At 32.8% G+C, this 25,909-nt stretch overlaps 4 protein-coding genes across 8 annotated transcripts in view; 2 read left to right on the top strand and 2 right to left on the bottom strand.

Annotated features, from left to right (window-relative positions):
- The window catches only part of LOC115875283 (mitotic spindle assembly checkpoint protein MAD1), a 28,181-nt gene extending 20,391 nt beyond the window's left edge, over window positions 1-7,790 (bottom strand). The window contains exons 1-6 of the mRNA XM_030890707.1: window positions 7,615-7,790; window positions 7,102-7,559; window positions 6,810-7,026; window positions 6,619-6,755; window positions 5,226-5,600; window positions 1,001-1,331 (exon numbers count right to left, since the gene is read on the bottom strand). Coding sequence (XP_030746567.1) covers window positions 1,001-1,331; window positions 5,226-5,600; window positions 6,619-6,755; window positions 6,810-7,026; window positions 7,102-7,551 — 1,510 coding nt within the window. The 5' untranslated portion in view covers window positions 7,552-7,559; window positions 7,615-7,790. The remainder of the gene's footprint in view (window positions 1-1,000; window positions 1,332-5,225; window positions 5,601-6,618; window positions 6,756-6,809; window positions 7,027-7,101; window positions 7,560-7,614) is intronic.
- Window positions 7,791-10,517: 2,727 nt separating this feature from the next.
- On the top strand, window positions 10,518-12,563 carry LOC115875281 (selenide, water dikinase). Its single transcript, XM_030890704.1, has 3 exons — window positions 10,518-10,972; window positions 11,322-11,726; window positions 11,819-12,563. The coding sequence occupies exons 1-3, from the start codon at window positions 10,670-10,672 to the stop codon at window positions 12,329-12,331; spliced, it is 1,221 nt and encodes a 406-aa protein (XP_030746564.1). The 5' UTR covers window positions 10,518-10,669; the 3' UTR covers window positions 12,332-12,563.
- Window positions 12,564-12,773: 210 nt separating this feature from the next.
- Window positions 12,774-13,572, bottom strand: LOC115875282 (uncharacterized protein C15orf61 homolog). 2 transcript variants are annotated; one of them, XM_030890706.1, is made up of 3 exons: window positions 13,284-13,572; window positions 13,049-13,227; window positions 12,774-12,993 (listed from the first exon to the last, which is right to left on the bottom strand). In XM_030890706.1, the coding sequence occupies exons 1-3, from the start codon at window positions 13,421-13,423 to the stop codon at window positions 12,866-12,868; spliced, it is 447 nt and encodes a 148-aa protein (XP_030746566.1). In that variant the 5' UTR covers window positions 13,424-13,572; the 3' UTR covers window positions 12,774-12,865. The 2 variants fall into 2 exon arrangements, with proteins under 2 accessions (XP_030746566.1, XP_030746565.1); XM_030890705.1 differs by having other exon boundaries at window positions 13,049-13,232; window positions 13,289-13,572.
- Window positions 13,573-13,922: 350 nt separating this feature from the next.
- The window catches only part of LOC115875280 (rho guanine nucleotide exchange factor 2-like), an 82,965-nt gene continuing 70,978 nt past the window's right edge, over window positions 13,923-25,909 (top strand). For all 4 annotated transcript variants that reach the window (XM_030890701.1, XM_030890700.1, XM_030890699.1 and 1 more), the window contains exon 1: window positions 13,923-14,332. In XM_030890701.1, the coding sequence (XP_030746561.1) occupies window positions 14,293-14,332 (40 nt within the window). In that variant the 5' untranslated portion in view covers window positions 13,923-14,292. The remainder of the gene's footprint in view (window positions 14,333-25,909) is intronic.

Below are 25,909 nucleotides of genomic sequence, written 5' to 3'. Positions count from 1 at the left end.
AATAAGAAGACTTAAGGAGGGAACAATGCTATTCATGTATTCATGTGCATGGTGGGCGGAAAAAGGACTCTAGGGTGTGGATCCTTGACAGTTCTGTTTGACGATTCATTTGACACATTTGAATTTGATTTGAAATTTTGTGGATTTGTCAGTCTGTACGGAGCTTATTTTATATTATTTATTCTACTACTGATAGTTGTATAAAGGTAGTAAATCTAGATGGAAATTGTGGCAGAACTTAAATTAACAGTGACACTATCGCGATCTATCGAAAAAGACTCTAAAATAGTATAGTTGGTTGTCTAGCGTGCGGTAGATCTCGGCAAAAATCGAGTGAAATAATGGAACAACTTTTCGCTAGTGACTATATAATATACATACGTGTAGTAAATCGTTCATTTATGAAATTCACTTAAATTAAGTAATTATATAGTTTTTCTTGCATTTTTGCTTTTATTTACTACTTGTCAAAGATTAGATATCAAAGAATTTAGATACGTCAATTTGACTTACCTGCTTCAGTAGCGTATCGGGTGTTTGTGTTAATAAATAATTATTAAAACTTATCTATTTTTATTATAATAATATGTTTTTTTAACAATTTTAATAACTACCAACATTTATTCACAACGTAAAATAAAAAAAAAAATATTGAGTCTACCCCATGTCTACCCAACATCATAGTTTTACATTTTTTAAATAAAATTAAAACGGCACTGATAAACCGGAATTTAAGTCGGCCATATTTGAGTCCCATCGCGGTGGACCTAAGATTTTTGATATGCTCCTTCCTTAGTCTTCTTATTCAAAGATTTTAACTCAATTTAAAGAATACCAGTAACTTTTTTGACAGAGGGATTTTATATTTGCCATGTTGGTTAAAAATAACGGTCAAAATTCAAAGTTATTCATTTTATAGACTATATCTAAGGTATTTTTTTGTAAAGTGATAATATTTCAAAATACATTATAAAAGTTGTTTAAAATTAAATATTAATACCTGAGTATAGTTGAGGTTGGGCAACTTGTAAATCATTTTCTAATTTTGCTACCATGTCTCTGTAACCATCAACTACCTTTTCCAAATTATCAATGCGTTCTTTCTGGCTTTGTATTAGTTTTGCCCCAGGCGTATCATTGGTTGCATCCATTATTGTAAGATCTCTCTCATAAGAATCCAGTTGTAATCTATAACTATCCCTTTCACGACTGAGTAATAAAAGTTTACGGTGCATGCGGTGGATTAAGGCTTGTTTTTGGTCACCAGTTGCTTTAAGATCGCTAAGTAATTTTTGATTCTTTTCTAGTTCGGACTTGGCTACTTTAGCATCCTAAAAGTAAAAATATATTTTATAAATACTTTTTTAATAAATGTAAAGTAGGTGTTTACATCAGCAAAATAAAACACTAAATCACCGCACTACACCAAAACACTTACTTTTGCACTGTGTTTTAGCATCATTAGTAGATGATTAACACTAAACTAATATCTACAAAATGAGCGTTTATATACTCGCTCAGTTGGCTATGAGTAGTCGTGGCAAAACTAGCCAAGCGAGTCAAAACCAACCGAGCGTAACATTACTTACCGAAACTAGAGCAGTGAACAGAGAACTGGAAGGAATTGGGCCATTCTCTCTTGTTCATACTATCTTTACATTTATTAATTTTGACGCTCTCATATGCATCTAATTGCCTGTAATTTGAGACTTGTTTAATTAATTTTAAATTATTAATATCTATACAAGAGAGGTGGGCAAAGATTGAACAAGTCGTTCATTTTAAGAATAAGTGATATTCTTAAAAATTCTTTTTAAACCACAGGATAACTCGATCTCTATCAAACAGTACCTATTTAAAAATATATATGTCAAAATATTTTTCAATACTGTTTGATAGAGAGTTATCCCGTGGTTTAAAAAGAATTTTTAAAGAATGTCAAAATTATAATTATAAGCTTGTGTATAGTGCTAAGAAAAAATTACAACAATTATTAGGTAATCCTAAACAATCCTAAAGATAAAACACCTTCATTGGAAATGTCAGATATTTATAAAATTTCATATAAAGATTGTAATCAGAAATATGTTGGGCAAACTAGAAGATCAATATTAACTAGATTTAAAGAACATATGGCTCAGATAAGATATGGTAGACCGGATAAATCTTGCGTTGCTGAACATATTGTAGATAAAGAACATTACATAGGGGAGGATCGCCTAAGAGTACGCGTTCCCTAAGAGTACGCAGTCGTCATATTTTAAATTCGGCAACTCTGATTTTACGTCAACTGCGTTCAGTTACCGCCAATACTTCTCCGAGAACGATGTTAAAGTTTAGTGGTGTTCGCGCTTAAGGTCATATAAATACGGTAAGAAACTCGTTTTTGCATTTTTTTTATAATAATGAAATGAAAGCATGACCTATGGAAATACTTTCCTTCGTTAAAAATCCTTTTATACCCATTAAAAAGCGACTCCTATAGTAGGTTATCATGTACCAATTTTAAGGTTATGTTACATTTTTCTCTAGAAAAAGCCATTAGTGTAATATTCTCACGCGGTCGCCAAGAGTACGCAACCAAAGAGTACGCGCTTACTCTTAGGAGTACTTACTTACTTATATCCATAGTCCATACTCAAATCCACATCAAAATGGGAAAGTATAAAAGGAAAAGTAACCGAGAACTAAAATTTACTCAGGAAATGTTAGTCCAGGCTCAACAACGTTTTGCAAAAGGAGAGAGTAAAAGATCAGTAGCTAAATCATTCAATGTCAACGAGTGTTCGCTCAGAAAAAGGCTACGTTTGGTATATTATACTTAATACTCGCATTTCAACAGGATTTTATTTTTATAACTTTTAGGGCACTGTTCCAGCAAGTTTGGGAAGATTTAAACCAGTATTTACGGCAGAACAAGAGAAAAAATTAGCGAACCACATTCGCGAACTTGATGTCTGTTTTTATGGATTACGCGTTAGGGATGTAAGATCTTTAGCGTACCAGTTTTCTGAAGTCAATCATATTTCGCACCGATTAGATACAGAAAAAAAAAATGGCGGGCAAACATTGGGTTCAAGCCTTTGCCGCACGAAATTCATTGTCCGTGAGGAGTCTGAGGAAAAATGTAGCCTAGCTCGCACTATTGGGTTTAATAAAATACAATGCGACAGATTCTTTTAAAATTTAAAATCTGTTTATTCGAAAACAAATGCTCCAGCACATAGAGTCTTTAACATGGACGAGACTGGTCTTTCGACAGTCCCAAACAAACTTCCCAAGGTCTATGCTCCCAAGGGTAAAAAAACTGTTTCAAAAGTAGTCTCTGCCGAAAGAGGCCAATTGGTCACGGCTGTCTGCTGTATGAGAGCTTCGGGTATCTGGGTGCCACCGGGACTTATTTTCGCCAGAAAGCGCATGAAGGATGAACTGTTTTATGGCGCACCAGTAGGTACATTAAAGATGATTTCGGATACTGGATATACGAATTCGGAATTGTTTGTAACTTGGTTAAGACATTTCTGCGAATTCGTAAAGCCAACCAAAGCTGATCCAGTGGTATTGATATTAGATAACCATGTGTCCCATTGTTCGCTAGAAGCCATCTTATTTGCTAGAGAGCATTCCATAATTCTTTTAACGTTGTCTCCCCAAGGAAGCCACAAGATCCAACCTTTGGATCGCGGATTTTTCTTCCGATTAAAGTCAGCCTTGGCAAATGAATGTGATAAGTGGATGGCGAACAACGCTGGCAAAGCTATCACGATGAAAGAAATGGCCGCTCTCTTCCATGCAGCTTATTCAAAAGTAGCAACCATTCAAATTTGTGACAAATCTTTTGCGTGCACGGGCCTGTATCCATACAACCCAGACGTTTTTACTGAACATGATTTCGCACCAGCTGAAGTGACAAACAAGCCTAATATTGAAGCAGCACCTGAAACAACAATAATCAGGATGCAGCAACAACGGACGAAGAAGATAATTTACCGCTTTCTACATTTGCATCTAAAAATCGACAAAATGTTGCTGAAAATTCAGGTTATCAAAGTCCAACACCCACTAATTCATTAGATGCAACCAGTTTAGATGCTCCTGGCCCTTCTTCAGTAACTCCCAAAATGATTTTGACTTTTCCAAGTGCCAAGCACGAACAGACAAGAAAAAGAAAGTCCAAAAAATCAGAAATCCTTTCTTCTACACCATATAAAGACCAGTTGTTGGAAGAACAAGCAAAGAAAAACCCTACATCTGGTGTAAGAAATGTTTTCAAATCTACAGCTGAAAAACGTGACACAAAGAAAAAAAAATGAATAATAAGGATGATAAGACAATTTGCCCTGGATGCAACGAACATTTCAGCACTTCAGATTGGTTGCAGTGTCATAGTTGCCAGGAATGGTGGCATGAAGACTGCTCCAGTTACCAGGGAGGCAGTCAATTTTGTTGTGGCTTATGCGGTTTATAATTTTTTCATAAACTCTTAGTGTGTTCCATCATGAATTTTATATTTTAGTTCAGAATAAGCGATCTTATACCAGAGTTAATTTATATTTTTCATGCGTACTCTTGGGTATATACCTTGCGTACTCTTGTGCACCTAGGTATCTAAGAGTACGCATTTTGTTTATTTACTTTTATTTGTTATATTTTTCTTAATTAAAACTAAATAACACATTTATGTCAACATTATCTTACAATACGATCCAATGTGTTATGTCAGTATACCAATAAATGATTTAAACAAATAATTTTTTTTATTGGAAACAATTAGTTAAGTGCGTACTCTTGAGTGATCCTCCCCTAGATATTAATAATAAAACTATAATTAATTAAACACGTCTCTAATTACAGGCAATTAGATGCATATGAGAGCGCCAAAATTAATAAATGTAAAGATAATACGAACAGAGACAATTGCCCAATTCCGTCCAGTTCTCTGTTCCTACTGCTTTAGTTTCAGTAATTAATTGTTAGTTGGTTTTGACACGCTTGGCTAATTTCTGCCACGCCTACTCTGAGCCAACTGAGCGAGTATATAAACTCTCATTTTGTAGATATTAGTTTAGTTTTAATCATCTGCTGATGATGCTAACATGGTTAATGAAACGCGCGTCCAGTGCAAAAGTAAAAGTGTTTTGGTGTATTGTGGTGATTTAGTGTTTTATTTTGCTGTTCAAACACCAAAGGTTGCAAAAAATTAACCAAACCCCCAAGGTACTTACGTGTTGAGCTGCTTTAAGTTGAAATTCAAACTCGACTTTTTCAGCAGTGAGAGTGAGTTCTTGTTGTTGTAGTTTTTCAATTGCAGCTCTCAGGAGGTGTGGAAGTAAAGCATTATCATCCATGCTCTCACAAAATCCTCTAGCCACTGCTCTCCACTCATTTAAATATAACTGATTTTGTGAATCCTGAGCTTGTAAATCTGCAACTGTTTTTTCTAGTTCTTTATATTTGGTAAGGCGATTCCTTAAATCGTGAACCTCTTCTTCTAAAAGAATCTTATTCTTAATATCTGCCTTCATTCTTGCATAGTCATCTTGAAGCTTCTCATTCTCTTTTTCTAACTCCACATATCTTGCCAACTTATGTGCTTGATTCTGAAAAATTTTACCAAACTTTGGAGACTGTACTATACAAATTACGTTACGGTCTGTCGCATCGCCGACTTGAACCAAAGCTTGAACATAGGAAATCCCATGTAAATTTTGAAAAATGTATTCATCATTTTTCAGTTCATCATTTTATTTTACAGAAAAATTGATTTGAAACTTTTTAGAACTCTTTAAAATTAAGCAAATTGATGATTTTTAATATCTTCTAGGAATTCCTTTTGGAATTATTAAAGAAATAATAAATTATTTGAAAAAATAATCCCGTCCTGATTGGAATAACAAACATGCCACCTTCAAATTTAGTTTTTAATTTATACATGCCAAAAATAATTTCTAAATATGAATTAGACAACTGATTATGGAGGAACTAGTCTACAGGCGGTAAAGCATTTATTTTTTGCATATTTTCCAAATAGGCCAGAATAGTTATTAAAGAATGTAAAAATGTAAATAAATGTAAAAAGAATTCCAACAGGAACAGATATAAATAACGACTGTAAATATAAAAAGAAAAATAATATTGATAAGGATCATTGCGAAATATTAAATGAAAATTAATTAGAAAAGTATTCTGTTACAAGTGTTGAAAAACAAGTAAGTACCAGAATACTGGGAGAAATATACGAAAAACGTAGTACGGCTATTTGGCGAATGTGCAAGAAGCATAAAATTTTAAGTCATTTAAATGTTCCAAACATCAAGAATTATTGGACGGGGGTAAAGAACATAGGACAAATTTTCACAAATTTAAAAATTATTAACAAGTACCTAATTTTGTGAATATTGTTTAGTCTTTAATAAATAAATATTTGTTTGAAGCAGTGTGATTACTTATCTCCAAAATGAAGAATTACTTATGTATTTGCTTCATTTTAAGGAGTTCTTTAAAAAGTTTCAAATAAATTTTTCTGTAAATTAAAATGGGGAAAATTTATCAATTTCAAAATTTACATGAGATTTCCAATGTTCAGGTTGACGATGCAACACACGGTATAACTATTACCTTTGCTTGCTCTTGAAATTCTAAATAATCTTCCTTAGCACTTTCTAATACTCTTATTTGATTCTTAGCTTTCTGAAGAGCAACTTCCTTTATTTCCATATCTCTAAGACGAGCATTCTTCTCAGTCAATTCTTTGCCTGAAATAACCAGCATTTTAAATAATTCAGCTTTATTTTCATTGTACTTTTTACTTAATTCTGAAGACAGTTTTTTTTGGGCTTCCGCATCTTCCTGGGCAGCTTGTAAAACAGTTTCTAATTCCAAAAGCTTTCTCTTTAATGCGTATGATTCTACACTGTCTTCTAATTCTGCAGTTTTGGATTCATCCTTTAAATTAGCCAGCTCACTTTCTAGTTTACTAATTTTAGCATCTGTTATAATCTTAATATTACCATAATTTTCTTTTACCTTAAAACAAAAATTGTTTAAATGTAATTCTCAAAATACTAATACTACTATAATAAATATATTAAAATTGAATACCTCAGATAACTCTTTCTTAAATTCACTTTCCCTTTTTCTAATATTCTGAAGTTGCAATTCAAGTTCTTCAATTGACTTCCTATCATATTCGTGCTGTCTTTTAAGACTCTGAGTTTCATTATCAAACATTAATTGCATTTCCTTTCTAACATTATGCATATGTTTTATCCGATTCTCCAAATCAATTATGCTATTCCTAGCTTCAACTAGATCGGCTCTTAAACGCCTCATCTCTCTTGGAGACCCAACATAGGATAAATTAAAAATACTTTCTCGTTTAATTCTCTTTACTGGTGTTAAGTCATCTATGCTGCTTTCAAATGAATTTGTACTCGCCGAACGTTTTAACGGTGAACATTTGTATTCGTCTGAACTGGTGTTATTGCCAGTTGCTTTTAAATCTTTAACCATTTTCACTATTGTTTCATTCAGTTTTGTAGGCTTGCTCATGATATCTTCTAAATAGAAAGCAAATATAATCCTGTAAATGTTATTCAATTTTAATCCACATACTTGACTTTACATATGATAAGATATTTTATAACACAAAACACAAATGTTATTAAACTTAATTCAGGTTTGTAAATTCTGTATTTCTAAAATTATGGATAGAAATTCGACGCTTAAATTCGAATTCAAATATAACCTTAAAAGACAGAACGAGACAGAAGATCATAGCAGAAGATCCGGTCAAAATACAAATGTCCAAACAGTTTTAGAATCGCCGGCTGCGTTGCCGTAGTGTGCTCAAATTATGAAAATTATAGAAATATATATATAAAGACATCCAGTAATAAAGTATTTATTTCAATAATTATTAAAATGCATTTATTCTATCAAAGTACGTTTATTATTATTTTTCTTTTTGTATGAAATCAATAAAAAAAGGATATACCAAAACATGTTTTTGTTTAACATGCCGAATTAACTAATTATTATTGTAAAATTGTTATATACATACAGTAGAAGATAAAAAAACAGCGTTAAAGACGACCGGGAGTGACAATTAATAATAATTTTATAGAGGTCAATCTCTAGCCGTCCTTTACTAAAAATTAACATAATTAAAAAAGTATAGAACATTCCCAAACACACAAATATATTTATAGTAAATAGCTTTTTCTGGAATTTTAAAATATCTACACCATTTAAAGATCATTTTTAGTCAATATAAAATTAAATTACAGCCTTCTTAAGGTCAACTGGCAGGAAGCGCCATTAAGAAAACAAAAAAGTACGGGGCAGGTAAGGCTAAAAATTGAGTCGCGTCTATCGCGTGTGACATGACCTGACACGATGCGAGTCTTTGTAAACAACAGAAATAAATGGGACAGCGCAAATTAGAGCGTGGGGCGACGCGACCCGCATTATTTTTGATTATTGAATACAGTAAAATTTACACTTCGGCATTATGTGACTCTTATTCAGAACTAAAGCTTAGTAACTATAATTGTTTCGATGGTGAATCAGACATTTTTATGCAGACGTTTTTATACGGTCGCAGAGGTGAGTCACTGAAAAACCGCGTCCCAATTTGCGGACCACCAGGAAGCGCGAGTGCCGCGTCGTGTCATGTCATGTCAGGTCATGTCACACGCGATACACGCGCGACTCAATTGCTGTCCTCCATTCGCGAATTTCAAGTTTCAGAGCTTTACGCCCTGGGCTACTCAGAACGGTTCTGAAAGGAGCTGTGTGCGATAGCACAGGCGATAGCCTGGTGCCTCCATATGGCGCGGAACAGTTCTGAACTTTATGACTCAATTGAATGGAGTGAGAGTATTGCGTTCTTGAACAGTTCAGAGCTGCACAACTGCGTGAATGGAGGACAATAATTTACTTACAGTAATTTACTCGCGCACAGCTCCTTTCAGAACCGTTCTCGAGTAGCCCAGGGCGTAAAGCTCTGGAACTTGAAATTCGCGAATGGAGGACTGCAAATTTGCCTAAATGACTTGATGTGACGTCTAGAGTTTGACCTTGCCAAAATTATGAACAATACGCCAACCGTCTAACACCACTTTTTTTTCGATCGTATGGTTGTGGTATGGTAAAACGTAAAACCTAAGGGTAAAACGTTTGATCTTATAAAACTTATAACCTACTATAGCTGCGACAGTGACGTAACTACCGATGTTCAAGCATGAACCCAAATTAATGTAAATCAAATATTAACATCCAATAAGAAAACAGAAGTCGATAAAAATATATCTATTAAAACAACATTAGAAAATGTACGAGAAATAATAATTTTTTATATTCTTAGGAAGTACTATCAAAAAATCTCTCAGATGTGGTTTCAAAGGTCTGAAAAACTATTTGAAAGTGTCTCGAAGTCGAACCTTAGAAATTCGATCATTTGAAAAATCAAACTGATAATCTTGAGTAAAAAATTACAGCACGTTTTAGTAGTAAAAGAATAAACGCTGGGGACTATATTTTAATGAAAAAAATAATCTAAATGTCCTCGAATCAAACAAAGAGTTATTCGAATTAATAGATTTTACAAAAATTTTGATATAATAACTAAAATTAACAGAATATTTTCCGGTTTCTAGAAAGTGGAAAGTAACTTTAAAATTTTAAGGAAATCTGCGTACTTTGCAACTATTCTGATGCAGAACCAGGAAGCAATCGCATGCTTCAGAACAAATACCTATCTTGAAGACGACGTATCAGAAATATTTCCAAAATATGTTTGTTCTTAATACCGTACGATCGAAAAAAACGGCTTTAGCGATAGTTATGAAATGAAGATCGCTGTCACTTTATATGAATGGTGAATGTCATCAATCGTCATTTCCAAGACAACTGGACGCCGTTTTTTATCGATCATACTGTGTATGTATGTCATTTTTTGACCCTATATGGTTTTGTTAGAAATATAGCGATTGCTTCTCTTTCAGAAAAATTTTATATTAGGTATAACAGTATAAAGATAAGTGTCCTTTTTTTATTAAAAAAATTAAACAAAATTATTTGTTCAGGGGGCAAAGGGTCCAAAAAATATTTGAACACGGGCCCGCGACTAAAGCACCTTACTCCAAACTTACATAAAAACCAAAAAATACCATCAAAATAAATATAAAAGTTTAAATAAGATAAATTTTGTGAATTTAATAAATAATAGCAATTTTAAGCTAAAGAAAAAACATGACAACGTTGCAAGGAAATTACTATTCGTTCGACGTAAAACTTTTTGAATTGTGCCTTGTTATAGGGAGCCAATTACTGTAAAACTTAGTAAAAAGCATGATTATATATAAATCTAATAAACTGAGAAATATTTATTAGTAAAATTCAAATCTTATAAATAAGCAAGGCAGGAAAAAAATCATAGAAGGTTCTGGAAAAACTTTTGGCAATCACACGCCAATAAAACAAACCAATCCTGTACTTTTGTTTCCAAGGATTCTGCGCAATGCAATCACTACTGTAGTGGCAAGTGGCAACCGACGCCATTTTGTAAGCGTCGGAATTGTTTGAGAAACGCTCTCGGGAAGCTAGTGTTTTTAACACGGTAGTACGAACTTAAATTTCGTTCAAACTTTGAAAACAAAACGCCGGTATGGGAGATTACCAAGTGGCTGGTGTACAACAGGATGCTTTGGGAGCCGTTCAATTGGAACTCGGCGGAAATCCAAATGCTTTAGCATTACGCCGGCCTTTTGATCCCTTGGCTCACGACTTGGATGCAGCATTCAGATTAACGCGTTTCGCGGATTTAAAAGGCCGCGGGTGCAAGGTACCTCAAGAAGTCTTAAATAAACTTGTCGAGGGTCTCCAGCAGGATTACAACAGCGGTGGAGATCATGAACATCACTTTATGCATATGGCCATTCCGCGTATTGGAATTGGCCTTGATTGCTCGGTAAGCATATAAAGCCGGTTGTTTGCCTTTTGTCTGAAGTCTTCTATTTTGGCGCGGCATATTTCTAATTGTGTATAATGGTTTACTACCTAGATATTAGATATTATTATTGCAAATATGTTACGTACATTTCAAGCAAAGATATCAAGTATTATATTTTTCAAGAATTCCGTGTATACCTAATTTAGTAGATATGAATATTTCGAATTAAATAAAAACAGTAATTGATAGTAACTGAAATATTCCCTGCAAACTTTAACTCACTTGAACATATTTGAAATATAACCAAAACCATTATTTCCAGTTATTTGTATTTAATACTATTTTAATTTGTTTCTAATGTTTATAGGTTACTCCTCTGCGACATGGTGGTTTGGTATTGGTGCAAACCACTGATTTCTTTTATCCCCTTGTTGACGATCCATACATGATGGGAAAAATTGCATGTGCCAATGTTTTAAGTGATTTATATGCTATGGGAGTAACAGAGTGTGACAATATGCTGATGCTCCTGGGTGTCAGCACCAAAATGACTGAGAAAGAAAGGGATGTTGTCATACCTTTGATCATGAGAGGATTTAAAGACTCAGCTTTAGAAGCTGGTACTACTGTGACTGGGGGACAGACAGTTGTAAATCCATGGTGTACAATAGGGGGAGTTGCTTCCACTGTAGCTCAACCTAATGAGTACATTGTTCCAGATAATGCTGTTGTCGGTGATGTTCTTGTTCTGACAAAGCCTTTAGGAACACAGGTAATATAGTAAAATTTTTTTACTGCACTGACTATTTAAATTTAAAAGAATCTGTTCAGCAATAATGCTTATTTTATATTTTTTACATATAGGTTGCTGTAAATGCTCACCAGTGGCTGGATCAACCAGAACGTTGGAATCGCATAAAGTTAGTTGTAAGCGAAGAGGATGTGCGTAAAGCTTATCATCGTGCAATGGATTCTATGGCTAGACTTAATCGCATAGCAAGTAGGCTGATGCACAAATATAATGCTCATGGTGCTACAGATGTTACAGGATTTGGTTTGCTCGGACATGCTCAAACATTGGCTTCCCATCAGAAAAATGAAGTATCCTTTGTCATCCACAATCTTCCTGTAATTGCAAAAATGGCAGCAGTGGCAAAGGCATGTGGTAATATGTTCCAACTTTTGCAAGGGCACTCTGCTGAAACTTCTGGAGGTTTGTTGATTTGTTTGCCAAGAGAACAGGCCGCAGCTTATTGTAAAGATATTGAGAAGCAAGAGGGTTACCAAGCCTGGATTATTGGAATTGTAGAGAAAGGTAACAGGACGGCTCGTATCATTGATAAGCCTAGAGTAATTGAAGTTCCAGCTAAAGAATAAAAGGCAACAAACTTGAGTCATATTGTTTTTAAATTTGATATATATTTCTTTACATTTGACTAGCTGTTAATTTTCTAACTGGTGTAGTCATATGAATGCCACACAGCTTCTGAGTTCTTCACTTGTTTTTTTATAAACATAGCATTTAGCTTTTAAAATCTCTTCTAATGTTATTTTTTCTAATATTTTGGCTCAGTTATTGCTGTAATTATGAATAAAGTTTATATTACTATTTAGGTTTTTAGTATTAGATTATTATTGTGAAAAATGTGTTTTTTATATATATTTCCCACATAAATAGTATAGAATATATATTGAAATTTTTGTATGATAATTTTTAAAATACATGTGCTGTCAACTTGACTTTATGTTCACAGTAAATCAGTAAATACATCATATATTTTGGTTCATATATTATATTATTAGTTTTTTTTACCTTTTATATTAATAAGTATAATTTAAGTTTAATTATAACACTAAATTAGGAATATATAGTTCAAAGATAAAGACTGGCTGTATGCATATACAACAATTTTAGTATAAAGATCCTTTATCTTCAGGATATAGAAAATAAATTTCCACTTTGCCCTTGGATGTATATACAATTTCTTTATGTCTTATCAAATATATTGCGGCTATTCCATATGCTAGACATGGCAATCCTAAAAAACCTTTCTAAATACAACTTTATTTTTATAAAAGAAGTTATCTACATACCCAAGTTAATTATCTTGATAGCCCTAAAAAAACTGTCTTCCACTGTTAGATCTTGCTTATTCCTTTTTGTACAATGATATTTTATATAAGGGTAACAGCCAGTTCTTAAAATATGATAATTTGAATTTCCTACTTGCCAGTTAAAATGTGATTTACCCCACTGATCATCTTGGATACTACTGTACTAAAAATACCACTAATATACATATATTATGTTTGTTTAATAATTATTCACCCAACTTTAATAAAATATGATGTCCAAGGTGGTTCTTTGCACTGTATCAAGTAATGAGATAAAACCTCTGAAGAAGTTGGAACAGTTTTGTTTTTGGCTTTAAATATATTAGTTCCTAGTCTAAAGACCATGATAGGCATAATAAAATAATAATAACTATCTATTTACAAGACAGCATGAATGTTAACCATTCATTTTTGTTTTTTGATTCTTTAAAGTCATTAATTTATTTGCCTATAATATTTTATATTGCCATAAAGTTATTTCTTCAAAAATAAAAACAGCTGATCGTCAGCTGATTTTGACGTACAGTTAATAGCGTCACCTGTTGCGGAGTAGCAGAGATATGACACATTAATTTAAAAGCACTGAATCCACTGTATATTTTTAATAAAATAAGTAAAATTAACAACATATATATTGGGATTTTAGACATTGAAAAGAATTAAAATATAAAAATACAATGTAATAATTTAAATATAACTTCTAATATGCATTTTTTAAAATTACAATTTCGAACGATGTTATAGTGGCAAAGGTACCATCTGTGGGTACCATGTCCACCATTGGCACCATCTGTGGGCACTAGCGGGACCATTCATAACTTTAATCATTTCGTTAGTATATTCATGGTATATTCTGTGACTTTAATTACAAAATATAACATGGCTGACTGCTTGTAGCTTGTAGTTCTTGTTCTTGAAGCAGAGTTAAGTTGTAGATGTAGATTAGGGCGAGTTGTATAAGAAAGACCTAATTATTTAATGGTCCATCCTGTACCGTAATAAAAGTTAGGTGTTACAGAACTTAGTGAAGTGATGTGTATACGAAAATATATTTGTACGACTGCTCTTATTGCTTTCTGTAAAAACAGTTTTTCTGCGCAATGTTTTTACTGAATATTGTTCAATGACCCTACCTATTAGACAATGTTATCATAATGCTCATGGAGGAATAATCTAATAATTATTGTAATTATTAGAATTTTTCATTGATAACACTTTTGAAGATGGATAAAGAACAAGAGTTAATAATTCCCTTATCTTCAGGTAAGAAATATTACCTAGCTGTTTAGTATATTTTTGTAGACGGTTTTCGGTAAATAATATATACTAAATGAATTCATACATTATACTTGGAATATATTATATTTCTAATTTTCCTAATGTCCCTACATATTAAGAATAGGTATTAAATTATTTTTATAAAACTTTGTGTTCTTCATTTTGTGCATTGGATGCTTTCTTTTGTATCTATTTAAATTCTTAAATGTTAAAATTTTGCTGAGGTTTCTGAAGAGTTCCGCGTGAATGTTAGAACTTAATAGTCAGCAAAACTTTTGTATGAAACAAGTCCTTATTATTAATTATAACTACAAGAATCAAAGGAACTATGAAATGTAGCAGTGCTGTGATAAGAAATGTCTGTCTCCATTATATATAAATATTTATTATTTTATTAGTTAATTAAATTAAAAATATTATTATTTTAGCTAATATATTTGTAGGTAGTCAAATTAAATTTTTAAAAGGGTATGTTTATGAAGAAACAATATATTTTAAGTACCTATACCTTTTTCATGTCATTAAATTTCTAATGGTTCTAATATTTCTATGATGTTTTTCTCAGCTAAGCAAATAGGGTTGTTGCTAAGTAGCATTGCTGGGTATTAGCATAGGTATTAGAGAATAATACTGCTTCAGTTAATTAATACCCAATTTGTATATTTTAATTCTTTCCTTATTAAACTATTGAGTGTGAACTAACATCAAATTGATTTTGTGGTGTTACTTCATACATCATTCTTTAATACACGTAGTATATTAATATATAGTATATATTAGTATAATATATTAATATGGTAAAATCTATATTATATTAATATTCATTACGTGACAATCTTCAAGATTTAATATTAACCAAATATAAATCGTAACTTTTTTTATGGTGACAATATGAAGGAGATTCTTATTATTTTAGGCTTCAAAACACAATACCTGTAATAATAGTCTTGTAATCAGTCACAATCACATGATTTTTATATTCTAGATAATTTTCTAAATTCTAGATAATAATAATTATTTAATGCCCAAAGTCGGGCCCAAAGTATTCACAATTTGAATTTTTATAACAGAGAAAAACTTTTTTTTGAAAAGAGGTGTTTTAGTCTTAAGCTTCATTCATTCAAAAAATATTACTTGGTAAAAATCGCTGGGGGCAACCGTTCTCAAGATATTTGGATTCTTAATAATCAATCAATCACAAAATATTTATTACTTATTAATCATCAATGACAAAAATTAAACATGTTTACTATATTCGATGCCAATTGAACTTTTAGTTACGTAATCGAGCATTGTTGCCAACCATGGACCATTCGGCGCCTGACTGACGAACTGGAATTTAAATTTCCCGCTGGGGATTCAGGTGGTAGCTCTGCTGTAAAAAAATGCCCACTTGCCACATTTATTTATTTCCTGACATTGTCATTCGTTTTGACACTTTAGTCTTGTATTACGAGTTAGAAAAAGACACATATTTTTTCACTCACTAGTGTAATACAGGGACGGACGAAAAGTTATTACTCTTCAAAACAGTTAAAATTTGTAGGTGGCGCCCCCTACAAGTAGGAGTCATATTGAAATCGAAATCAAATTTCTCATGTTCAAAAACCTCCAGATACTAATTTTCATCCAAATATCGAATTTAGTTCAGAAATTATTAGGAAAAAATAGAAATAAAAATGAAACTTTTACATCCTGTATCTTAGAAATGAAGAATTTTAGGACATACGTTTATACGAACTTTTTTACTTATTTTTATGTGAAGAACATGCTACCGAAGTTTCCGGAATACAGTTCGGACCACCCTGTATAGAAGCGAGTCTACAGGGTGCTACAAATTCGAGGTACGAGCATTGGTATCTTGGTAACCGTAATAGATACGAACATAGTTAAATTGGGGTAAAGTTAAGCTTTGGGATGTTCACCAAGATGCCATCAAAAAAGTTTTAAAATTTTCAAGGATTGCTGAGTTTTTTTGAAAAAAATGACTTTTTTGAAAATCAATTTTATTTTTTCCTGTCGTTACTTTTTAGAAAATTAAAAAACTAATTGCATATTCTCATAGCCACTTTAGGAGTATCTGTTAGTATTTTTAGATTTTCAAATTAGCTGATAATTTGTGAGATATAGAGACCAACTTAATTTTTTTAAATACGGACTTGGATTTTTTATTTCAGATTTTGAAAAAACTCGTTCTTCTGAGTACAATGATATACCACACTTTATACGTTTTTTTTTTGTTTTGGGTACCTTAACAACAACAAAACTATTTAATTATTATTTAAAATAGTTTAAAGTCCGACTCCGCGCTAATTAACATTAAATAAGGAAAATCGTGCCAATTGGAAGATCCAGATAAATAATATCCAGGCTAAAGATATTATTTTTAACTTTTTTATTGTGAATTTAAAATCTCAGTTTGCGATCTAATAATATGCATAATATGAATCGTATTTATTATAAATAAATCAATTTCTGCAAACTAGTTTCTGATGCTCTATATCTTCGAAAGGGTTCAAAAGTACCAGGAACCTCGCTAGCCATTAGGCTCCGCGCGCACTGCATCGGATCGGACTGACCAGCAAAAGCGACTGCGACCATCGTACATATAGACCACAGAACACACTAAAGAAGAACGCTAACTCCCATGCATTTTTTAGTTTCAAAACGGTTTCAAATTTGTAAAGAAATCTGTAATCTGTATATTGAAGTGGCGCCATCTAGCCACCCAGGAAAGTAACAAATGTGGCGGCAAATTTAAATAGATGCAATTTATTTTTAAGGAAGACGTATTGACTTGTTCGCCAGTTAGGGCCAGTCAGATTTCTACAAAATAATGTGTAGTCATCTGATTGGTCCCAAGTTGGCAAACAAGTCAAATGGTAAAAAACAAGGATTTATATATAAAGGTTAAACTATTGTAAAGTGTTAAATGGTTTGCTTATATCATTTTATGTGCATAAAAACCTACAATAAATAATTTATTTTAATTTACAGAAAATTATACCATGAAACATTTTACAAACAAATAAAACAACAGATTAAAAAGTATAATATTTATTATAGTACCAGATTTAAGAACACATAACAAATATCGTTGGAATACAAGAGAAAGTGACGTCCATTAGAAACAATGTTTTATTTATGTGTATTTTTTACATATGGACTTGAACAATTGTGTAATATCATATTGTGAAGTTTATGTACAAAAATATGGAGTTGATCAATTTTTTTTGTAAAAATATATGGCGTTGTAAATATTACATTGTTAAAAAATAAAATTCACGAACATTTGGACTTGGTTAGGTTACCTCACCTCGCTTTCTCGGATTATTAAATAAAATTGTTAGATAAATCAAAAACCTTTAACTTAAACCTTACCTTTAATAGAGATCTTAAAAATCAAACACAAAACAAAGTTCAAAAAAATTCAAAAATACAAAATCACGATTTTAAAATGAAGATTGCAAAAAACACAGCCAAACAACCAGCAAACAGCGAAACGCACATCTCCGTTCAATTGCAAAACACAACTGAAGAGGAAGGAGGAAGCCGGAAACGGAAAACTGATTTGACATACAGAACAATGACAGAACATAATTAATAGGCCTATTTAGGCAACTATAAAAACAATTTTGTACGCAATTGTTAGGCAACTAGAAAAATTAAAATAAAAATACGCCATCTAGCGCCACAGGAAATTACTATCCCAAAAACAGATCGTTCAAGATCGTATATCTCAGTTGACTGGCCCTGATATAGACGGCGCCGGCGTCCACTAAAACATTTCGGCCTGTAGAGGCCAGATTCCTACCTTTACCTATCTACGATAGTCGAGTCACCGCCTTCGCCGTTTCTCGCCGGACTGGTACCGATTCAGTGCGCGCGGAGCTTTATACTGCTCTATCATTACCAATCAGTCTTCCTGGAAAATTACTTGATTGTTTATATTATATTATATTATTTATTTTATTTTATTTTTTATTTTTTTTATTGCATTTTATTTTCCGTATTCAATGTTTTACCCCACGTCATTGTTAAGTTTGAAAGCTTATCAATATCTGTGTCAATATTGTAACGATGAATAGATTAAATCCTTAAATATTAAAAAAAAACAGAGCCGGACTTGAAATTAGTTTAAATAAATTGTGTTCAAATGTGCGAAACAAAAAAAAATATTAAGTGTGGCATATCATTGTTCTTAGGAGACCGAGTTCTTTCAAAACCTGAAATAAAAAATGCAGGTCCGTATTAAAAAAATTAAGTTAGCCTCTGTATCTCACAAATTATCAGCTAATTAAAAAAACTAAAAATACTATCAGATAGTCCTAATAAAGTGGCTAAGAGAATTTGCAATTAGTTTTTTGATTTTTTAAAATGTAAGGGACAGGAAAAAATAAAATTGATTTTCCAAAAAATCCGTTTTTTTCCAAAAAAACTCAGCAATCCTTGAAATTTTTAAAACTTCTTTGACAGCATCTTGGTGAACATCCCAAAGCGGGCAACTTTGCCAAAGACTAACTATCAAAGGGTACGAACCATAGACTTAAAATAAAATATAGACTACACTATTTACATCTCAACGCGGACAAACAACCTTTTTTGTACACATGTTTACTTCTGGGTACAGTCGACCGAGCCTTCCTCATCCAGCCTATGTTGTCACGTCTTTAATATTATCAATATTTTTTTTCTTGTTATACACATATATTGAGATATTAATACTACAGTTTAATAAAGTAGGTTTTAATATTCCATAGATGTATTAAATAGTCCTTATACTACTAAATTATAAGTCGGATACTGTTTAATAAGGATAAGTTCTTTACAATATGACAACACCGATTAGAGGCGAGGGAGCCTATTCATTCATTTATTACCTTGTAGTACGTGTCGCACTTGTGCGGTAAAGCTTTGTTGCCGCTATCTCCCCGGCTGTATTAACGCATTTTCTTAGCTTGTAGTCCTTAAGTGTTTATTTTATTGACTTTTTCTGTTCAAAAACTATAAAATATGGTTCGCCAGTGCCAAATTTGCAAGAAATTTGACTTAAATAATCCATTTAAGTCTTGAAACGACTTTTGACCGGTAGGCAACTTTCAATTTACCCATTGGCAGTCAGTGGCGTTGTTGTAGAAAGGCACTTATTTAGATAATATTTTAGTAAAATGTAAAATCTGAATTTTTTCTTTTACATTACATTATTTACTTACTTACATTGTAACAAAATCATAATTATAACCCTGTTAATAATTAATAATGTTTTTATTAAAAATATATTCCGGTTTATTCTAAAATTATCTTCAGAATCTAAAATAACGTACAAGAATTTTAAAATGATATTACATTATGAAACAATATTTTTTAATATACCGGGTCGTCTCAAAAGTGGCTCAACCCTATAACTTTTTTATTTTTCAGATAAAAAAACAGATTTGTATGTTAGTAGGTATATGACATAAATTAGGATTTATTGACATATGCAATTGTTTTTGGTCTCTTCCTGTTTCACCGAAATGATTACATCTTTTGATTTTTAAAGGCACCCTCGGTATATTGCTACTTTATTCGATAAAAATGACACTCTGAATAGAATGACATATCATATGTCAACTTTTGACATTGTCGCTTAAAAACATATCCTATTTTAAATTTCAATCCAGTTTTTTTTCAATCCACTAAGTTTTAATCAAGGAGCCTTGGAAATATAGTTTTGATCGTCTAATAGGTTTCGTGTCTTGTCTAGGCCGGTTAAAAGATGTACAAATCGTATTTTTAATCATACATATGTCAATTTTTCAAATGGAACAAGGGTGACTCATTAGCATATTTGGAAAAAGCATTTTTTTATGAATATATTGATACCACACACTTGGTATTTCGAGTCAAATTGTCGTTATGAACCGCGTGTTACAATTACAATTAAACCATATGCGAAAATGTCAAAAGTTGACATATGATATTTCATTCTATTCAGAGTGTCATTTTCTATCGAATAAAGTAGAAATATACCGAGGGTGCCGTTTAAAAATTAAAAGTTATAGTCATTTCCGGTGACACAGGAAGTGACCAAAAACAATTGAATGCGTCAATCAATCCTAATTTATTTCATATACTAACATACTAAATCTTGTTTTTTTATTTGAAAATATAAAAAAATTATGGGGATGAGCCACTTTTGAGCCGCACCCGGTATAATAAAGACAGTACCGAGTTAAATAAATGTAGTTTTTATTTTATCCACTTCCTATCACCTTCCTTGCTTTAATGGAACAGATTTATGTTTTCTCTAATTTACATAATAAGACATCACTTAACTAGAAAAAAAATTACAACAATCATTTTTTTTTCTCTCCCTGTCGCCGATTCTATTATATCTGTGGAATAGATCCGGTTTTGATTAATATTAGGGGTTGTAAATGTTTGACTAAAATTAATAATTTATTATTAATTTCAAAAATTACGTAATTTCGATTATAAAATTTCTTCTATAACGTGTATTTTATTATGTTTATCCTTTTCGGACTCTAAGACGTTTTTTCTAAACTTTTATGTAAAAAACCTGTCCTAAATCTTAATAAAATATAAAAACGTTTAAATACGATATATTTTTAATTTACTTATAGCTTCATTAAAATAAAAAAATTACCCGGCTATGATACGGAGAGTTCAGGTGTACTTGAGAAACGAAAGACAGTGTTGTGTTTCTCGGCAGAGTCGTCAGGGAACGACCGTTACGACAGAGACAACCTATCTATCGCTCGTGTCGCACTCGTTATAACCTAAAACAATAACACAACAATAACAAGACAGTGTCTGACCGCATGTTCCAGCTATTTATGAATGGGATGCTCAGTCTATATTTTATTTTAAGTCTATGGTACGAACATAGTGGAGGCAGGTTTCTGCTTTCTGGCAACCAGCGCCGTCTCTGGGGACCTATTCTTGACCACATATCGCTCACATCTCGCATCTCCGAAAAAGCCATATAAAGGTGCGTATTCATTATCCGCACGAACGAACGAACGAATGTTCGCTAGTGGTATGGACGGGGACCGCACGATAGGACCGCACGAGAAGACCGGAGGCATTTGTTGGCGAACGCCTTTGATGTACCGACTTGAAACGGATGGTCGAGCGAACGAACGAACGAACGGCCGCATGCGTTCGGTCCCCGTCTAAATATACCGCACTTTCATTCGTTCGTTCGTTCGTTCGGATAATGAATACGCACCTTAACAATACACATGATGCGTAACTTTGCGTATATGCCGTGTATTGTTATATGGCTTTTTCGGAGATGCGAGCAGGGTTCGGAAGTAGTTAATTAAGAGGAAATTTACCTGATTAACTAACCTAACCTAACTATATTCAAACGCCGCTCCCGCCGCGCCAGCGCCGCACATGGGGGTATTTGGTCTATAAACCTGGCCAAAAGTGAAATATTTTTATTTTCATTTTTTATCTTAACTGAATACAAATCTATAAATACTAAATGTAAGCGCGTTTATTAGCTTTTTTTAAGTCGTAAGTTGACTATCAAATAAATAATATATTTCAGTTGTAAGTATGAATTATCTTGAGTGTATTCTGAATATTTCTAAGATTATAAAATAGTGGAATTGCTTGTAGTGCTTTTTTTTGCAAATTGTTTATAATAACTGTCATGATGGATACAGAGCCAGCTGGCAAGTCCTGTTTTATGCCATATTTTTATTTTGAAACGTTTTCTTCTATTCTATTTCTTTATAATGTTTTATATTTAAAAAATCAGAGGCATTTTTATAAGGTGTAAGACTATTCGGCAATATTCCGCATGGAAATTAGTATCCGTTCAATGCTTAAAGTCTCCAGCTTTGGAATATGTACAAAAATCTTGCCAATATTTGCCACTGCCAAAAAAACATTGATTTAAATAGATTCTTAAAGGAAATAGTCTTTACCCTATAACACCCATCCTCGCTCAAATATCGTCTATAATATACAAATTACTTTCTTGTTCTAGCATCCTCATCCAATTGCTTGATTTTGCACAGAATGGCCCTATTTGATCGGTGGAAAGGGTTTCAGAGTAGAGGAAAAAATATTGTGTAGGAAAAACAAAATGGGGTTCCATATTAGCAACCTCTCCTCTAATTAATAATTAATATTACAAGCAAAAAAGCAAAAAAATCATAAAACATAATTTTGGCCAACTTCTAGTTCTTAATACCCTCTGTGTGCCGTCGGCGCGTGCAAAAGCAGAAATAAATAAATTTTCGTTCCAGTAAAAGCGAGAACGCCGATGAACGCTGGTTGACGGTGCCTGCCTGCCATCTGCCTGCTTTCACTGTGAACTAGCCGATTTGATAACACGCTTTAATTTTTCAAGGTTATGAGCGCGAGGCGGCGCCGGCGCGGCGCGGCGCTACGATGTACCCATATACAGGGTGTCCCAGAAATAAGTGCAAGTATTTTAACTTAACTGGTAGTATAGTTCAACCCCAGAAACACGCCAATGAGGTTTTTTTCTAAATATTTTTTTTTGAAAATTCGGAATTTTTTGAAAATTTTTTTGGAATTTTTTTTAGTTTTTATTTAAAGAAAATAATTTCTTGATAATATGGCAACATAGGTAGTAGATTAAAGTTACAAGAAAGAAAATCCAGAAAAGATCCAGTGGCAAAAAATGATTTTTTTTGAAAATTTTCAAAGTATTATTTTTTTCAGTAGCAAAAAATGATTTTTTTGAAAATTTTCAAAGTATTGTCCAAAATAACGGACTTATTTGAAAAACGATAAAGAGAAAATATGTTTCTTTTATCGAGATCTACCAGCCTTTAAAATACTTGCACTTATTTCTTGGATACCATGTTTATAACAATACACGTGATGCGTATACGCAAAATTGCGAACGATGTCAAGAATAGGTACCCAGATTGACGCCGACTACCGGTAAGCGGTAAACCTGCTTGCACTGTGTTCGCACACAAAGAATGAAAACCTAAAAATTATATTACCATAGACATAGAAACGCGTTTTGATTTTTAGGACTTAGGGAAAAACTATATTTTCATATATTTTTTTTATTTTTCTCTGAAAAGGTATGGAAATTCGGAAAAGTATAAACAGGATTAACCATTATAGAACAGGCAATTTTTTTTTATAAACAATGCATTTTTTCAAAATGTTAATAATTACAAACTTTGCTCCAGTTTAACCATGTTCGTATCTATTACGGTTACCGAGATACCAATGCTCGTACCTCGAATTTGTAGCACCCTGTATAGACGAGGCATGCTTTTTTTATTGTTTTATTTTTTTTCGCTATTATTGGGATTTTTTATTTGTAGGATATTTGTTATGTTATTCGCCTACACCATTAGCTCTTTGGTCCTATCCAGTTATTTTAAATCCACCCCAATTCTTTTTTTTGTTTTTTTACAATAATTTGGCTGTGTGCGTGTCCTAGGTCGTCGATTTACAAGTTACGTCTCGGGCTGGCGATAATATATCGATTTATTAATTATACCTTTGTGCGATATCGATACTTATAATAAAATCCTTGTTAAAATATAATGTATGATATCTTAAAAAAAATCCAATGATTGGCCCCACCATTTTTAATATTTATTATCTTATTTATACATTTCTTCATGGGGGATAATTACCCCATTACTCCTCCCGTATATTACCCCCATTACCCTATGCTAGCATTGCTAGCTACCGTAGTTGAACTCGTCTAAAAAGTTTTATTAGCTTGAATAATAAATCATAATACAAGTTAGCTTAGACCTTCTGAAGATATCAAAATATTTACTTTTTTATTTTTAGAATTTTCACAGATTATACTTCCTAACACTTTAGAATAATACATTTTTCGTATGCTCGCTATTTAAATCCGTGTATTTGTATATGCCGGTTGTTTACGATATTCTCCGATGCAGTGGCGGATACTGAAGGGCCCTCACTAAAATCTATAAATTGGGTTGAATATTAGGCGGTATACCTAGTAGGCTTTTAGGTTAAAAATGGCGCCCTAAAAGCATATTCTACATTACTTTTTATTTTGGGTCGCCCCTAAAATAAATTCCTGTATCCGCCCCTGCTCCGATGGTGGTTGCACCGAAGGAGAACGCACCAAGCCTATTGCAGATTGACGCGTACTTGCTCGCTGGTGGCGTATTTTTACTCGTACTGCTCATGTCGAACTGGAACTGTTAAAATATTATAACTCAATGGTTAAAATCCACCTGCAAACCCGCTATATCTGTTAGTCACTGTAGGTACTCCTTTCCGCCATACGCTAGGCTACCCTCTACTCTACCAGTTTTATATGGAGCTAAGCGCGCATTTGTTCGCACCGGACGCATCGGACGAATCGCAATATATTTGTTATCATCCCATATTATATTCGGATTTTCTTCCCGCATTTTCATTTTAGTGCAATCCTCGAAGCGGGCTAATACGAAACTTCTGTTTTTCACATTCGCTTCTCAAATTTTAAAATGAGTAGTATTTCTGATGAAGAATTATTATTTGCAATTGCATGCGCATTTTAAGAGGAAGAGCAAAGGAACAAAAAAAAAACGAATTTGGGTCCATAATGTAAATATGGACCGTATTTTTAAAAAGATGTTAAACTGATTTTTCTGCTGTTTAAATATACCTATATGTTAAATATTTATTCTATTATATTGCGTCTACGTACCTGGTTGTTTCATTATCTGCCCAATTTCCTCCCATATATTTTGGCGTCCTTGCTGATTACTGTACTCTTTGTTTTTCAAATAATTATAAAGTTCATTTTATTGTTGCACTAAAGAAATTAATAGTCCGTCAACCATTTTCACTCTTTTTGGCACCTGCTCAAAATAACGTTAAAACAAATCAAATTCTGCAAGTCGATTCCTGTTTACATCGCGCATTTCATCGAATTTACGAATGACGTCATCCGCACGCATCGTATATACGGATTAAGGTAAGCGCGCATTTGTTCGCACCGGACGCAACGGACGCATCGAACGAATCGCAATATATTTGTTATCATCGCATATTATATTCGGATTTTCTTCCCGCATTTTCATTTTAGTGCAATCCTCGAAGCGGGCTAGTACAAAAAATCTGTTTTTACGTTCGCTTCCCAAACTTAAAATGAGTAGTAGTTCTGATGAAGAATTATTTGCAATTGCATGTTCATTTGAAGAGGAAGAGCAAAGGAACAAGAAAAAAAAACGAATTTGGGTCCATAATGTAAACATGAAGAAGAAATTGTATGGAGAATTTCATACCTTGTTTGATGACTTGATAAGAGATGAGTTTTCCAATACTTTTGGATGACCTATGAAAAATTTAGAAACGACAATCAAATTCTGCAAGTCGATTCCTGTTTACATCGCGCATTTGATCGAATTTACGAATGACGCCATCCGCACGCATCGTATATACGGATTTAATTCTTTTTTAAAGGTAAGCGCGCATTTATTCGCATCGGACGGACGTATCGGACATACGGAACGGGCGAAAATTATTATTTGCCTTATTTTAAATGAGACAACGCACATAAATACGTAGACACGGAAA

Source organism: Sitophilus oryzae, unplaced genomic scaffold (genome assembly GCF_002938485.1).
Source record: "Sitophilus oryzae breed Bouriz unplaced genomic scaffold, Soryzae_2.0 scaffold_1360_pilon_pilon, whole genome shotgun sequence".
In the NCBI taxonomy this organism is placed as follows: Eukaryota; Metazoa; Arthropoda; class Insecta; order Coleoptera; family Curculionidae; genus Sitophilus; species Sitophilus oryzae.
The sequence above is the reverse complement of the archived record's forward strand: the minus strand, read 5'-3'. Positions and strand labels throughout refer to the sequence as shown.